General features: G+C 52.1%; 3 protein-coding genes across 6 annotated transcripts in view; 2 read left to right on the top strand and 1 right to left on the bottom strand.

Annotated features, from left to right (window-relative positions):
- Nucleotides 1-1,066, top strand: part of CRYZL1 (crystallin zeta like 1) — a 14,856-nt gene extending 13,790 nt beyond the window's left edge. The window contains exon 16 of the mRNA XM_057383326.1: nucleotides 161-1,066. Coding sequence (XP_057239309.1) covers nucleotides 161-260 — 100 coding nt within the window. The 3' untranslated portion in view covers nucleotides 261-1,066. The remainder of the gene's footprint in view (nucleotides 1-160) is intronic.
- An 892-nt stretch (nucleotides 1,067-1,958) lies between these two features.
- DONSON (DNA replication fork stabilization factor DONSON) lies at nucleotides 1,959-7,723 on the top strand. Of its 3 annotated transcripts, XM_057383325.1 has the most exons (10): nucleotides 1,959-2,443; nucleotides 3,073-3,153; nucleotides 4,047-4,250; nucleotides 4,333-4,511; nucleotides 4,929-5,107; nucleotides 5,185-5,308; nucleotides 5,423-5,527; nucleotides 5,888-6,086; nucleotides 6,936-7,142; nucleotides 7,364-7,723. In XM_057383325.1, the coding sequence occupies exons 1-10, from the start codon at nucleotides 2,171-2,173 to the stop codon at nucleotides 7,499-7,501; spliced, it is 1,689 nt and encodes a 562-aa protein (XP_057239308.1). In that variant the 5' UTR covers nucleotides 1,959-2,170; the 3' UTR covers nucleotides 7,502-7,723. The 3 variants fall into 3 exon arrangements, with proteins under 3 accessions (XP_057239308.1, XP_057239306.1, XP_057239307.1); XM_057383323.1 differs by having other exon boundaries at nucleotides 2,111-2,443; nucleotides 6,936-7,431; XM_057383324.1 differs by having other exon boundaries at nucleotides 2,111-2,443; nucleotides 4,152-4,250; nucleotides 6,936-7,431.
- Nucleotides 7,724-9,755: 2,032 nt separating this feature from the next.
- SON (SON DNA and RNA binding protein) overlaps nucleotides 9,756-16,213 on the bottom strand; it is a 35,862-nt gene continuing 29,404 nt past the window's right edge. The window contains exons 9-12 of one of the 2 annotated variants that reach the window (XM_057383321.1): nucleotides 14,375-14,522; nucleotides 11,513-11,581; nucleotides 11,323-11,438; nucleotides 9,756-10,619 (exon numbers count right to left, since the gene is read on the bottom strand). In XM_057383321.1, coding sequence (XP_057239304.1) covers nucleotides 10,461-10,619; nucleotides 11,323-11,438; nucleotides 11,513-11,581; nucleotides 14,375-14,522 — 492 coding nt within the window. In that variant the 3' untranslated portion in view covers nucleotides 9,756-10,460. Of the gene's footprint in view, nucleotides 10,620-11,322; nucleotides 11,439-11,512; nucleotides 11,582-14,374; nucleotides 14,523-15,250; nucleotides 15,331-16,213 lie in introns of those variants that run through there. The other variant, XM_057383322.1, reaches the window with a different exon arrangement.

A 16,213-nucleotide genomic window follows, 5' to 3' on the forward strand; every position in this document is an offset into this window, starting at 1 on the left:
TGCTTTGGAGCTTTTCCCTTCTTCTGTGCAGTGGAGCAAAGCTGTAAAACTGTTACTTTGTTTGAGGAGAGAGGCTGATACAGGGAAAGTAAAGTCTGTCCTGTGATACTTGTGTTGGTCTGAGTGTGCTCACCGGACACTTTTTACTGTTTCATTTTAGGCCTCAGCTGGATGAACCAATCCCATTGTACGAAGCTAAAGTTTCTATGGAAATAGTTCAGAAGAATCAAGCAAGAAAAAGACAAGTCATCCAGTTCTGACACACAGCTTCCTTATTTCTCAGCCTGGGGAAGATAAATGTAATGTATTGGTGGAGTAAATCAGGCAGTTCTGTAAACAGAACTTAAACATCTTTTGTACCTCAGCACAAATGGTGTCTGAAGTTTCTGTGACTTCAGAGGTTTTTTTAATTCCCTTGAGCAGAATGTTCCCATCAGCAGCTTCTAAAGAAGCAGCCTTGACATAAAAATCTTGTCTGCCCTGCCCCAGTTACAAATGTCAAAAACATCCACAGGCAAACTCAGTTGCTGTTGGTTTGCAATCCTAAGAAATTAAAGGGGGAAAAAATATGTTTTAATTAGTCTTTCTTTCTCCAGCTCCTACTAGTAACCTTTACAGTTACCTTTTGCTTTGAGTGCACTGAGACCGAATACTACACTTAAAGACCTTAATCCACATTTTAAATTGTTAYCCAATTGAAGGACAGGCAAAACTATCCAGGTTGGGCATGGGTGCCAGAAGGGGAGAACATGGTACTCACAGCAGGAGTTTGTCCCAGCCCCTTCTCTTCATTTCAGCACTCAGGCAGTAAACCTGGTAAATCCAGAGTCCACAAGCTGGTGGAATTGTGTGAGTCAGTTGTTTAAGATGCTTTGATATCTCCTTGTGCTGTGCATTTCCACTTCCCCTCTTTTGACCTCAGCACAGCCCAGATCTGTCTCTCCAGCATTATCCATGATTGTGGCCTGCCTGCAAGTAAGCAGTGGGGAAGGAACTGCATTTTTCTTTCCTCAAAACATTTGTCTTCCTACTTGCTCTGATTTGAGAGCAAAAATACCTTTTTCTCTTTCAGCTCTGCTGCTCATTTTCACTGTGGATGACTCAAATCGTGAACAYGGGCAGTCCACAGCAGTGGCAGCAGTGGGAAATTGGAGTGAAAATGGATTATCCAGARCCACACTTGATGTGTCTCCTCTCTGTGGACTTGGAGGAGGTTTTGGATAAATTATGCACGGCAAGSCTATGAAATCAGGAGGAACTCCGATTTTACTCCTCGTGAGCTGCAATGCAGCCTCGGAAAGGAGCGATGCTTTTGTGCATTGTRCACACACGGCTGAAGCCACGTGTGAATCCTCCGGGAGTTCCACATCCATTCTGAAGCCTCGCCCCCAGCTGRTGATTTTTTTCCTTGATGCTGCTCTTTTTTGCTTCAATGTTTCCAAAATAGAGCAGATGAAATAAGGAATTAACAAGTTTAAAAACCAAGAATAGCCAGTGACAAAACTAAAGATGAAAGATTTTTTCGTTTTTGATAGTAACGTTTTTATTTTATTAAATCATATATTAAATATTATATTAAATMTAATATAATATATTTAATAAAATATTTCATGTAATATTGAATATTATATTAAATATTTTATTAAATCTTCCCAGTAGAGATGTTGCTCCTGACTACCTCTTTATGACTTTTGAACCACATGGAATCGTAATTTTCTAATTGTTATGCCTTCTAAACCCCAGGTAGAACAGAGTGCCATTGAAAGTCATTTTCTCTCCCAAACAGACTAAAAAACTCATTTCTTTTTCCCAAAGAGACTGAACCCCGTGTGTTTCGTGTCCCATCGCACCCCGGGTGCCGGTATCTGCTCAGGGATCCCGGTCCTGGGGCAGCCGTGTGGCGATGCAGCCGCAGCCGAGCCCAGCCCTTCGGGCAGCTGTCCCAGAACGTTCAGAAGTGCTCGGACACAATTTCCAGTCCCGGCTGTCTCTGTGCTCCGTGTGTTCGGTGCCCGTGCAGGCGGAGCGGGGCTGGCGGGAGCCGCGCTCCCCTCAGAGCCCCTGAGGGCGGCAGCGATGGCGGCGCCGCTCCCTCAGCACCGCCCCGGGGCGGAGCCGCCGCCCTTTGGCGCCAAGACGGGAACGCGGCTCCTCCGGGTCCCGCTCGGCCATGGCGGCCCCCGCCGAGCCCGGGCACTCGCCCGGTTTCAAGAAGCCGCCGGCGCTGCTGCGGCTGAAGCGCAAACGCCCTGGGCCGAGGAGCGACCCCGCCGAAGTCGCCGAAGCCGCCGCTGCTCCGGCCCCTCGGGGCCCCTCAGGGGCCGCTCGCCGCCGCAACCCCTTCTCCAGCCTGGACAACGCTCCGCGGCGGRCGGCGGCCGCTCCTCAGCCTCCGGCAGCGGCCTCGGCGTGCGGAGATCCATCGGCAGCGCCCTTTTGGCAGGTGGGACCGAGCCTCGGCACTGGGGTGCTCAGCCGTCACCCTCAGCTCTCAGCCCTCAGCCATTGCCCTCAGTCCCCACACAGCGCCGTCACCCTCAGCTCTCAGCCCTCAGCCCTCAGCCATTGCCCTCAGCCCCCTCACAGCGCCGTCACCCTCAGCTCTCAGCCCTCAGCCATTGCCCTCAGCCCCCTCACAGCGCCGTCACCTTCAGCTCTCAGCCCTCAGCCCTCAGCCATTGCCCTCAGTCCCCACCCAGCGCCGTCACCCTCAGCTCTCAGCCCCCAGCCATTGCCCTCAGTCCCCACACAGCGCCGTCACCCTCAGCTCTCAGCCCTCAGCCATTGCCCTCAGTCCCCACACAGCGCCGTCACCCTCAGCCCTCAGCCATCGCCGCCAGCCCCGAAGCCCCTTCTCGGTGCCGCTCGGGGCTCGGCCCCGCCTCCTCCAAGGCGCTGCTGGGTTCGAGCTGTTGCTCAGCGCTGTGTGGGGATCTTATGTTCGGCCCGAGCGGGATTTGTTGGCAATCTGGGGTGCTGAGATTCGGTTGTGAAATGGCACTGCAAGGGCAGTTTGTAAGGTGACCGGCCGGCTGCTTCCTTTGTGCTAGGCCTTATGCTGCTTTTATTCAGTTTTTAGAGCCGGCCTGTGAAGAGAAGCCCCCCAGGAGTGCAGAGCCTGCTGAAAGTTCCGACATCCTCGCCCTGAGCAAGGTATGAAACAGAACAGAGGGCTGAAAAGATTTCAGCTGTTCTCAGAGCTCAGAGGAAGCTGGAACTGTTTAACTTGGTATTTGGTAGCTCATCTCTGTATAAAATAATGTTCTAAAGTGTCAGTATTCAAGGAAATCTCTTACATTGACATTTACTGGTGTCAGACATTGACTGTACTGGTGACAGTCTTTAAAACCCAGCCTTCTCCCTTGATCTCACTGCTGCTGTAGTTCCATGGACAGGGGTTGTTGTCTTTCAGTTTTATTAACTTGTTGACTGTAATTTTCCTGTTTCTTAGTTTTATGTGTAGTTGAGATGAGGATGCTCTTCACCTGATTGATCTCCTACAGTGTTTTATTSAGATACAGAACTGGAGCAGCTTCCTCAGGCACATAAGAACCAGAGAATTCCTGAAAACCAGTCCTTGAAATTGAAACAGTTTCAATAGACATCCTTCTAGGTACAGAACATTGTTCTAGGTACAGAAACTGAAGTCCAAACTCACTTAGAAGAAYAGCAAAATTACCTCAAAGAGAACAAACTGTCCTGGAGATGCCCAGGGCTCTTTTTGGCCTGTGACCTTACAGTCACCGAGAGAGGATGAAATGAAAAACCATTTTGGCATGGAAATTCTGGTCTTCATAAACACCACGCTTAGGGTTGTTTTTTCTTTGTTTTAATCTTTGATCCTTTTATTTGTTCCTAGTTTGTTTTGTTGGAAGGACTCATGTGAGTGAAAACCCTCTCATGTGGGTTTATAAACATTAGAATGGAGTATTTTTATTAGAACCTGGTAGTGAGTAAAATAACCAAAAAAAGTAAACTGTGCCTTTGGTTCAGGCTGTGAACAGGTTTCATTTTCTGAGTTAACTGATGCTCTTTCATTTGGTCAGGACCTTCATTCACCTCTTGCTGTACCCCAAGTTCCCTCCTCACCAAGAGGGGAATTCCCTGCAGACTGGAGTATTAAAACACGGATTGTCTTCATGTCCTCACAGCCCTTCACCTGGGCAGAACACCTGAAAGCTCAGGAGGAAGCACAAGGCTTTGTGCAGCACTGCAGAGCTAYAGAAACCACCTTGCCCCAGAGTGTGCAGGTGAGAGCTGGGCGGGTGGCTGCAGCTGCAGCTCTGTTTGTGGCAACCTTGCTGTGCTCCTCAAACCCTCTCGGATCCGCAGGAGCCCCGGCTGTGCACGGAGCTGCGCTGTGCCTTCCAGCAGAGCCTCGTGTACTGGCTGCACCCGTCGCTGCCCTGGCTGCCGCTGTTCCCCCGCATGGGTGCAGACCGCAGGATGGCGGGCAAGGCCTGTCCTTGGGCACAGGACGAGGCCTTGCAGCAARTGCTCATGAGTGACTGGTAAGTGGAGCCAAATTACTGGTGTATTGGGTAAGGGTGAGACAAGGGGATTTTAATTAATCACAGAATCRCAGGATGGGTTGGCTTGGGAGGGACCCTAAGGATCATTGCATTCCACCCCCTGCCATGGGTCAGGGACACCTTTCACTATCCCAAGGTGCTCCRAACCCTGTCCAATCTGGCCTTGGSAACTCAAAGGGATCCAGGGGCAACCAAAGCTTCTCTGGGCACCCTGTGCCAGGGCCTGCCCACCCTCCCAGGGAACAATTCCTGCCCAATATCCCATCTGGCCCTGCCCTCTGGCACTGGGGAGCCATTCCCCAGCTCCTGTCCCTCCAGCCCTTGTTCAAATTCCCTCTCCAATGTCAGGAGGAGAGAATTCCCTGCTGTGACAGCGCTGTATATTCCCATTGCCAGGTCTGTGAGCTTCACCTCTCTGTACAACCTGCTCAGGGCCAGGCTGTGTCCCTATTTCTACGTGTGCTCGGCRCAGTTCTCGGTGCTGTTCCGTGCCGCGGGGCTGGCGGGCAGCGATGTCCCCACAGCCGCCATCGCCCCCACCACCCGCGGCCTGCGGGAGGCCATGAGGAGTGAGGGTAAGAGAGCAGGGACTGAGTCACTGCTACGGGGGTGTGGGACAGAACTCTTCACTGCTCCCTTTCTCCTACCCCAGGCATAGAGTTCTCCCTACCTTTGCTGGAGGAAAGTAGAACCAGGAAACAGAAAAACTCTGAGGAGAGTTTGGAAACAGAAACTGCTGATGGCATCACAGGAGGAAGCAGTGTGGAGGATGCAGGGTAAGTAAAAATCTTGTGCTGGCATTCAAGGGCTTCTCCAGACTCCTGGGCAGTCCATTTGGAAAATATTCCTGAGGCACTGCCCTCATAACACACTGATCTTGTGTTTTCCAGTGAACCAGCTCCCAGTGATGATGATGATGATGGAAGTTTCTCTTGGCTTGAGGAGATGGGAGTYCAAGACAAGGTGAAGAAACCAGACACTATTTCTATCCAACTGTATCCTTCCTGTATCTGATCCTCCAAATGTGTGACACTGGGAAATCCTGCAGCTGTTACAGTGCYCTAATACACATTTAGGCTCTGTAGAAATTTTGGAGAACTCTTTTGCAAATATGAATTCTCACATTCCTGCATGTTGAGAGATGCAGCACGTGTTTTTTAGTTACTTTGCAAGTATTTCTAGGCCAGGATTAAGACCTTGATGTCTGAAGATCGGATCTGGAYGAGTGCRAAGTTTGGYAGGGTTTGGGTTTGGGGGTTTTGGKCAGATGGGGTGTGGGGGATTCACTGCTCCAGCTTTTTGGCACATGGATGCTTTCCACTGCGCCGTGGTTTTCCTTGGACTCTGCTCCCCAGCCGCAAGGAGAAGCAYGAGGTGCAGGTGGATCACAGAGCCGAGTCGCTGGTGCTGGTGAGGGGCAGCCACACCTTCACGCTGCTGAATTTCCTCATCAGCTGCCGCAGCCTGGTGGCCGCGGCGGGGCCACAGGCAGGGCTGCCCCCGACGCTGCTGGCCCCGGTGGCCTTCCGGGGCGGGACCATGCAGACGCTCAAGGTGAGGGACATGGCTTCTCTGGGAAGGACAGGGAAGTGGTTTCCTCATCACGGGGTCAGACCCTGACTCGGTGGTGTCCCCTCAGGCAYCACAATGCAATTTTTGCGGCTAAAGCCTGAGTCAGCATTTTGTCTGCAGCACAGCCTGTTCCTTATTCCCTGAGCTGAACTGACATCCCAGTGTCCCCTTTCCCCACCTCCTGCGGGGCAGGAGACTGAGCAGAACTGCCCAGAGGGAAAATGGTTGTTAAGATTCTCCCTGGATTTTGTGGGGTMTCAGGCTATCGCAGCCCCTTGCACCAAGGAGCCCCTGAGCTGCAGCTCAGCAGCTGCTCAGCAGTTACTCCTGCAAGGAATGGCTTGGATTGGGAGGGACCTTAAAGCTCATCCCATTCCAACCCCCTGCCATGGGCAGGGACACCTCCCACTGTCCGAGGCTGCTCCCAACCCCAATGTCCAGCCTGGCCTTGGGCACTCAAAGGGATCCAGGGGCAGCTACAGCTTCACTGGGCATCCCTGTGCCAGGCCCTCCCCTCTCACAGCCAAGAATTCCTTCCCTGTATCTAACCCAAATTTCTTCCCAGAAAGAACATGACAAGCTTGTTCCATCAGAGAAGGTCATCCTCTTCTGTGCTTCCCAATCCCTGCAGMATTCCTGCAGTCCAGGAGTACATTTCAGGAGTTGTTACAAGGACAATAAAACCATTACAGCCCCCATGCATTGCCAGGGAGTTGACAATATTGAGAAGCATTTTTGTTTTCAGCGGGAATGTGGTACTGCAGTGTCAGAGCTGACGAGAGTTGTCCCTGCTGTGGTGACTCCAGCACTAATGTGGCCTTCTGTCCCCAGGCTCGGAGTGTCAGCGGTCGCACCCGRGCGCAGGGGGGCTTTGAGGACGTGTTCAGCCTGGAGGTGCAGGGGCCCATCCTGCCGCACGCCCTGCACGCCCTGACTCTGCTGCTGGGCCCGGCGCAGCACGGCACCTTCCGTGCCCTGCTTAGTCCCCATGAGCCCAGCGCTGCCTTCAACGCCCGCCCGGCCCCGCCACAGCCCCAGGTGAGGACACAACGCCGGCAATGCCCGGGAGCGGGGAACGCAAAGCGGCGGGATCTTCCCTCTCACAGGGCTGGGCATCTGAATACCCGTGACCATCACCTGCAGCCCCCGAGGCGTGACCTGCCCTCGGCAGGGGAGTAGTGGGACACAGGGAACCCCCCAGCTGGAGCTACAGGCACTTCCCACACGAACACTCATTCCACGTGTGTCACCTTTCACAGGAACCTGTGCACCAGGACCTCCCTGCCTGCGGGCTGCATTCCAAGACTTTGGATCAGCTGAGACAGTGTCCAACTCTGGGCAAATCGTCCATCCGAGTCCTGGAAATGAAGGATTATGCCTACACCTGGAAGGTCTAGGAATGCTGGTCCATGGAGCAGGATGCGCTTTCCCAGGGGTGCAGGTGCGGAGCTTGGGCCAGCAGGGCAGGGCGGGAGGGACACGAGGGAGTCCCACATCCCAGACAGCTGCTGCACATGAACACTTCGTAGGGCTCTGAAAGGAAAGGAGGGGAAAGGCCTTGGATATCTCCTTTTTTTACTGTAGAAACTGTTTTTTAAATAAAACTTGGTTTTATTGGTCTGGTTCGGCCCTGGCAGGTCGATGTTCCCCATGCACACACACCTGTTCCAAGTATGGAATTTTTGCTCCTACTCCAGGTGGGAGCTTGTAACCAGTTTGGACTACAAACCCCATAGGGCAGAAGATGGCAAGTAGAYGAGCTTTAAGGTTCCTTCCAACCCAAACCTTCTGGGATCCTATGGATGGGTGGAATTCTTGGCCAAACCCCTTCTCTGCCTGTTCATAGCACCATGCCAGAAGCTCCGTAGCTGCACCTCGCTGAGTTCAGCTGAAGAGCAACTCTGATCCAGCCAATCCCCACTGGATCTGTGCCCTCCAGCCTGCTCCAGACAATACCGTACCTGGGAGTCAGTCTGGGGGATATTGGGGAAAGGTTCTTCTGTCCCCAGAGGGTGCTGGCACTGCCCAGGCTCCCCAGGGAACGGGCACGGCCCCGAGGCTGCCAGAGCTCCAGGAGCGTTTGGACAGTGCTGCCAGGGATGCACAGCTGGGATTGCTGGGGGGGCTGGGCAGGGACAGGGGTGACACTGGGTCACCCTGGGGGTCCCTTCAGCTCAGGACATTCTGTGACCATTTCACTAGCAGACTGAGTTCTGAAGAGACTCTGGCCCAACCAGCAGCTGGCAGATACTTAAAGCATTGGAATTACAATTCCACTGCTGCAGTCTGGAAGAGTCTGATTTCAGCAGCTGCCCACTGAGCTCTTTCTCACCTGCTCTGCACCAGCACCTGAGCTGGAGCTGCTCCTTGCCTGAGGTCACAGCTTTGGCTGGAACTCCACGAGCAAATCCCAGCTGCTCCCAGCTGCAGGATGCAGGGCTGTTCCTGAAGGATATGCTGTCCAAGGAACACAACCCTCCCCCCCCACATCTTTAAGGCATGAAATCCAGAATTCTCCTAAAGATCTATTTTTTTTAATGGAGTCTTCAGTGGGACTGGATTTCTCTGATGCGGGGAGAACACTCAGGTCTTTACCTACCAGGGGAAACAGGAACACAMAAAAAAAGAACAAGCACAGGGGATTGTACATTCCCAAATATGATCGTGTCCAACTGTGAATCCAGAGCTGCCACTGACAGCACAGACTGAACAGAATCCTCAGCAGCTCCGAGCTCTGCCAAAGCCCTGGCTGTGATCAGGAGCTGCTCCCACCTCCCTCAGCAATCCCAGCGTGCATCTTTCCACATCTCCTGGGCACTTCACACACCTCCCACGCAGTTCACATGGCGAGGACAAGCTCCACACATTTAGTCAGAGACTGAAGGCGAGATGCCAAAGGGAAAAAAGTTTAATTCAAGACAACAATGTCCGTGAAATGAAGATCAACTGAAGCATTTCCAGAGCGCTTGGACAGACTCAGACGGGCTTTTTTGTCTCCAAACCAATCCCAATTCTCTGCTGCACAGGAGACATCGACCCCTGTCCCTGCAGAGCAGTRAGACTCCTTGTTCCATGACGCTGACGCTACGCAGCTCCAGGTAGCAGGAATTCCTCAGCTCCATGGCCAAAGGATCCCTCAGGAGCAGCCTCGCTGGGTTTGTTCCTGCCCTGGGCCCAGCTCACATTCACACCTCACCAAGACTTCTCCGGGACAAGCACCTGAACAACAGATTTTCCCAAGTGCAGAAATCCTGGAAGCCTGCTTCTAACTCCAATCCGTCAGCAAGTGTGCACTGCCCTTTCCAATGCCACGTGCACAGAGATCAAAGAATAATGCTCCTTAAATAAAAAATAAAATAAAAAGCAGGAAAAGCTTTCTACATCCTCTCCGCTGTCCAACTGCCCAAACTCCAGCTCAGGCTCCTTGAGAGCAGAGGATCCGCATGGAAACATTTCATCCCAAGGAGTTATTTTGTAAAAGTCCGATGCAACCAAAAAGAACCAGACCTTCTCCTGCCATCCTGCTGGCTGTTGAGAATCCTCACAAAGCCACTTCTGTATTGTGTGTTTCTTGCAGAAGGCATTTTGGCATATTTAAATTCCTGTTTCCTGGCTCGGCATCCGTTGGAATTACCGTTTACTGACCAGGGATGAAGATTATCAACTTGTGCTGCTTTATTGACCGAGTTGGGTACAATTGAAGCGTCATTCTACCCCCTCCCTCCCCCCGAATCCAGTTGTAGATTTGTTAAGAGTTTAAAATTCACATGAAGCACAAATCCGTACAATCGGCATCAGGCAGTGGATTCACTGGTTGGGAAGAGCAGCCCCAGGTCCCCGCTGCTGGGGCCATGCAGGAGGCTGTACCGGCTCGTGTCCGAATCTCCGCGTCCCTCTGGAGGCACCCAGGGGCTCGTCCGGCTGTCCTGGGGCACAGGTGGCACCGAGGGTATGGCCCCAGGTGTCCCCGCGCYGGCCGGGCCCTGCCCTGCCCAGCAGCACCTCCCCGAGCCCAGGGAATTCATTCTGCAGCCACTACAAAACTCTAAAGGGGCAACGTTGCGGCGGGAGAGGAACTGCGGGAGCTTCAGCCAAGGGTCTGGATTTCTGATGCCTCCAGAGTCTGTCTGATTTAGTCGTTTAAGAAATAATTACATCACTAATGTAAACAATATAAACATACCAAAAACTAAGTATGATTTAAATACATTTGGATGGTACAAAAGAAAAACCTGTGGGTGTCTGTACAGTTTTTACAAGGTGGGAATCGCCGATGTATTTACAACATGAGAGGGGCAAATACCATTTCTTGTGCAGAGTAAAATGCTCGGAACCAGTGTCCCAGTAAAGCCAAGCTTAGCGGTGTGAGGCACTCCTGAACATGGTGGTATTGACCATGCTTTCCTTTGGTACGAGTCCCATGGCCTGCAGCGCCGCCGTGGCCGCCGTGGCTTTCGCGTGCTTCTTGTTAAGGCTGGCAAAGGTGGGCCTGTACTCGTTGCCATTGACTCTCACCTGGACGGGGAACCAGGGGTTAGCGAGGGGGCCGTGGCTGCTTCAGGACACTCTGGGCAGTTCCTCTTGGGGGCACACAGAACCCATGGCTGGCTGCCAGCATGGCCATTCCATGGGATCCCACAAGGTTTGGGTTGGGATGGATGCCCCTGCCATGGCCACAGACAGATGCCCCCTGTGCCATGGCCACAGACACCTTCCACTGTCCCAGGCTGCTCCCAGCCCCAATGTCCAGCCTGACCTTGGACACTCAAAGGGATCCAGGGGCAGCCACAGCTTCTCYGGGCACCCTGTGCCAGGGSCTGCCCACCCTCCCAGGGAACAATTCCTGCCCAATATCCCTGGGAAGCCATTCCCTGGCTCCTGTCCCTCCAGCCCTTGTCCCCAGTCCCTCTCCAGCTCTCCTGGAGCTCCTTCAGGCCCTGGCAGGGGCTCTGAGCTCTCCCTGGATCCTTCCCTTCCCCAGGTGAGCACCCCCATCTCTCCCAGCCTGGCTCCAGAGCTCCAGCCCTGGGATCGAGTCTCCCCTTTTCCCAGATTAAAGTGCTCCAGCGACCCGATTTGGCCTTTCCAAACAGGACTTGCACATTCCAGCACCGAGTCAGCTCCGCCATCCTCAGGCAGCCCGTGAGGTGTTTCTATCAAACAGAAACATGGATTTGATCCCTGGCACAGAGGAGCAGGCAGAGCAGTCCAGACCCACCTTGAAGATGAAATGTTTGCGGTGATCAGGCCCACTGTCGTCCACCAGCACGAACTCGGGGGGCGTCCACCTCCTCTTGTTGCAGATCTCCATCAGCGCAGACACCGGGTGCTTCCCTGGCACAYAGACATGCCAGGTTTAATATCCCAGCAGCCCCTGGCAGTTAGATTACTCTAGACAAGAAACTCACCTGACAGATCCTTCATCACCACGTAATGGCCGGATCTCTTCTGGGCCTTCTCTCCCACAGCAACAAGCCCTGCAAACAACACAGCCACGTTGACATTCCTGATTCCCACCAGATTCCTGCAGCTCATCAGCAAAGCACAAACAGGGATCAGGGGGGACACCTGGACACTCCACCCAGCTCTCAACCCTCCTTCCCTCCATTCCACATATCACACTCTTCCCCAAGGTTCCAGGAAKACTTTGAACAAGCCAGGTAGAAGAAAACTGAGTAGTCAACACAAGTCAGAAAACACCTTGTTTTCCATGCCCTCTTTGGACAACAACGAACAAGAGAGCAACTGAAGAACATTCTCCTACTGTTCTGTGCAACCCCAACTGGCCTCAAACACAGGGAGCACATGAAGTTTCCCATATCCAGTAATGTCCCTGTGTGTCCCCTCCTGCCAGGAATGACACCACAGACCCCGATCCCATATGCTCTTGGAATTTCTCAGTGCTCTAACAGCCCAAGCTGTGATCTCCATCCCATCAGGAAACAATGCAGCAGAGTGTGGAGCAGCCCCAGAGGGATGCAGGGAGCACAGGCTCTCCTGGAGTCACTGGGAAACACCAAAACTTAATACTCTTCTTTTGAAAATCTTGTAAGACTAAAATAAAATGAAGAATTGCCAAAAATGTCTGAAATTCCAGTGACAATCCATGAGAGAAACTCAAGTTTCTCTCCACAGATTTTGTCACTCCCAGACTTCAACCCTTCAATATTCATTTGTTTCTTACCTCAAGTTTGCCTGTTGTGGCTTTGGTGAATAAGGACAGGGAGATACTGCAATTTCTTCCAGTGTCTTCCTGTTCCTTCAGCTTTTTTGGGTGGCATTTGGGTTTCTTTGGCTTTTCAAGAAAATCCTTCCTTCCTAACTAGAGATTATTCCCAATATTCCTGCAGCTCCTAAGCAGGGACTTCCCAAGGGGCACAGAGCCATCAGACACAATCACTGAAGGAAAGGCTGAGGGTTTCCCCCTTACAGAACTGTAAATTCAAACCAACCCAGGAATTCTCATCCTCCACATTCAAACTCTCTCCTTGCTGCTGACTCACTGACACTCGACTCCACCTCTTGTSTCTGGGAACTCAACAGGGAATTTCAAACAAGCAGCAGCCTCCTGAGTCACTCCTTGGCACCCCACACATTCCTGGAGCCAGGAATTGTATTTTATTGGGGGAGTAAGTTGAAAAATGTCTAATAAATTCCTCAAAAAGCAAAGCCAGGTGGGCAGCTTAATAACAGCCTTCCTGCCAAATATTCCTGACTCTTCTGTACAACTCCACACAGATTTTTTWAAATGTACTTTTTACCCATTTAATCACCCAAGAACATGAATGTCTGAAGAACTACTTGTCCTGAATATATAATCCCTGTCCAGCTGMTTCTCTGTGAGCAGGAAATCTCCTGCTCCTCGTCTCCCTGTGCCACAGACCTGGCTGGCTCATCAGGAGAGAGGATTCTGCATCCAGGCACAACTTCTGTGGGAATGATCAGGTCAGGTTGCACATATGAGCATAAATATTTCAAACTCAGGAAATGCAAGGCAAAGCCCAGCTGCTGTCTGAAGGTGACCCCTGGTTTCAGATGACTCTCACAGGTCAGGGGAGGAGCCCTTGGCAATCACTGTCACCAGGGACCTCTGGGGTTTCCCTTCTTTCTTTACACACAACAGTTGTACAGAAAAACGTGCGACAAGCTGGCCATTCCAAGCTCAGTTCTGAGCAGGGACAGAAGCCAACACAAGCCCTGAAATCACAGAACCCCACACTAGTTTGGGTGAGAAGGGACCTTAAAACTTACCCAGTGCCACCCCTGCCATGGCAAGGACACCTCCCACTGTCCCAGSGTCCTTCAAGTCCCAATGTCCAGCCTGGCCTTGAAATGAACATTCTGAGTATTTCCATCCTTTGATATTAGACAGGATTGAAAGTTCCCAGTGTAGAAAAACAACACAGAGCATAGGAATCTGCCCCACAGCCAGTGAGGAGGTGTTGTTTTGTTCCATGCACAGCAGAACAATTAAATCAGAAACKCTGACTGCTGGAATTGTGCATCTTGGATTTAAAGCAGTCAGAACTTGGAGAGATGTTTCAGAAGGAAAACTTCCATCAACACAGCCCATAAACCACAGTGGCCAAGCTGAGAGAGCTCCACCACTGCTTGGGATCCATGGGATGGTTCTGCTGGATCAAGAGGATTTTCCCTGTGGCCATGGACAGGAAACCATGGAAAGCAGGTGGCACAGGAGGCTAAAGCTGCCTCTGGAACCAGCCCTGAGGATAAGCAGAGGTGCCTTCAGCAGGATCAGACCAGAGCTGGAGCAGCAGGGAAATGAGGGACAAAAAACAAGACCAGAATCCACGGGGAAGCCCCAAATCCCTGAGTATGAGTCACTGGCAAAGCTCAGCTCTGTCCTCAGCCCAAGGTAAAACTGACCCCACTATTCCATCTTCTCTCCCAGCCTGGTCCTGCTCCAGCCCCTTTCTCCAGCCCAGTCACCACAACCATTCCCTGCCTGTGCCTTCTCCAAACATCCCACTGAACCCGATCCCTAATTTAGGAACCACTGAGAAGCACCTTCCAGAAGGGAAGGGTCAGGGAAGTCAAAGGACACCTGGAACAAGTCAAAGAGCTCACAGAAACAAGGACAAAGCTTTGGACAGAATCCAGGCCTTGGCAAACTTGCAGCAAAATCCCAGAATCTGTTCCTGTTCCAGCGAAGCCACCCAGAAAACACCTCCTACTTCGTAGGGACTCAGAATCTCCAGGCAGCCAGCAGAGGCTGAGAAGCCACAAGATATTTCCAGGGCAGGACTCACCTTTCCGATCTGTCTTAAAATCCACCATGATGGGCTCGACGCTGCCTTCCTTGTTCTTCCCAAGCCCTTCTCCTTCTCTCCAGCCCATTTTCCTCATCAGCTGAGCTCCCATTCCTCCAGTTACAGGCGCTGCTCTCAAGAACTGATCCTATCCAGAAAAAGAGAAGTAAAACAAAGCCTAAAGTTAGTGCTGGGATTTTAAATAAGAAGTGGGAACTTCCAAAACATGTTTCTAACAACTTGTCACAGACTCAATTAAAAAAAAAAATCCACCTGATCTCTGTGGATTTTTAGCCCAAACCAGTGCGTGGAACCCGAAATTCACGCGGACACACGAGACACAAATCAATGTTTGGCAAAAAAGAACAACTTAGGAAAAGTCTAAGGTGATCCCAAAGTGGCAGTGACCCTTTGCAGACAGATGTGTTTTAATCAAGCGATAACCGTCCGGCTCTAAACACTCTGCTCTGATCCCAGAGATCTCCTCAGCTCGGGAAGTGGGAACTGATCCCGGCACAGCTGTGCCAGGGGCACCTCCTCATCCAACAGAACACAAGCACATGTAGTCATCACATTCACAGGCTCTTTAGGCGTATTTAAATCTAAAAAAAAAACTCTCCCCACCTGATTGATAACACAGCAGTTGCACATTCAAGTTCTACTCTGAAATTCCACATGGAACAAACAGGTTTTGCTTTCCCCTGTCTTTATTTTAATGGAAAAAGGCGCTTGGCCCCCCAGTTTAGCAGCAGCAGTCGTCACATTCTTTCAAATGAGCATTAACAAAAGTTGTTAAACGGTGAAAGCTTATCAACAGAAAGTTTAAACATCCGTTTTGATGTAAAGAACTGAAAAAACTCCTTAAATGTTACGTACCTAGGCCTCGCTGGCCGCAGTGTTGTGAATAGTAGGGCTGGCACTGACCGTGGCAAGAAGGCGGCTACAAGGATTTGACCCTGAAACAAGTTTCCATACAGAGGGGTGAAAGTTCACAGGTTATTCTGTGAACTATCATCTCTCGTGCCCCCCCGCTGAACCCAGTAAGCAAGTCAAGCATTTCCATCACAGCAGAACCTTGCTTGCCTTCCCAGACACGAGGCGAGAGTTGGACACTGCGCGGAGCAGAGGCAGCCCCAGGGCCGGGCAGGGCTCCCCCCTGCCCGCGCACATTCACACCACAGCCGGCTTTCTGCTTTCTGCTTTCCTCGGAGCTCTGCTTGCAAGAGCAGGAGTTTCCCAGAGTTCACAGAAYGTCCTGAGCAGGAAGGGACCCATCAGGGCCATCCACAGCCATCGCTGCAGACAGCCCAACCATCCCAGCCTGTGCTGGGAGCGTCATCCCAACGCTCCTGGAGCTCAGCACAGGCCTGGGGCCGCCACCCCGCAGCACCGACGGATCCCTGGCTTCCATCTGCAGGTAACAAACCCACCGGGCTTCCTCTGGTAGGCCACGTGGCTTTCAGGGATTTCCAACACATCACAGTGTCCAGCCCCATTCTGCAGGCTGGGACAAAGCACGACAGGGAAGCCTTGCTGGAGCCTGTGGCAGGAACGCTCCCAATCTCTGCCTGCGCCCAGGAAACCCCTGTCTGGATCCAAGCTGGATCCACGTGGCTGGAGGAGCAGAGCTGGGGCTGGTGCAGACCCAGCCCCTCAGACACAATATCCACATCCCTCCAAAACCTTTCCCTCACTTCCTGTTCCCTCCTCCCCTCTTTTCCAGGGATATCCCATAACAGAAACGCACCCAGGATATAAAGCCCAGCCGGGCTCCAGAGCAGGCCTGGCTCCTGCTTGGCAGGGCAGGATTTGGGATGCCCTGGAGCAGGGCTGGCTCCT

The sequence above is a fragment of the Malurus melanocephalus genome, unplaced genomic scaffold, assembly GCF_030028575.1.
Source record: "Malurus melanocephalus ecotype Western Australia unplaced genomic scaffold, MMel_1.1 scaffold_623, whole genome shotgun sequence".
Classification (NCBI taxonomy): Eukaryota; Metazoa; Chordata; class Aves; order Passeriformes; family Maluridae; genus Malurus; species Malurus melanocephalus.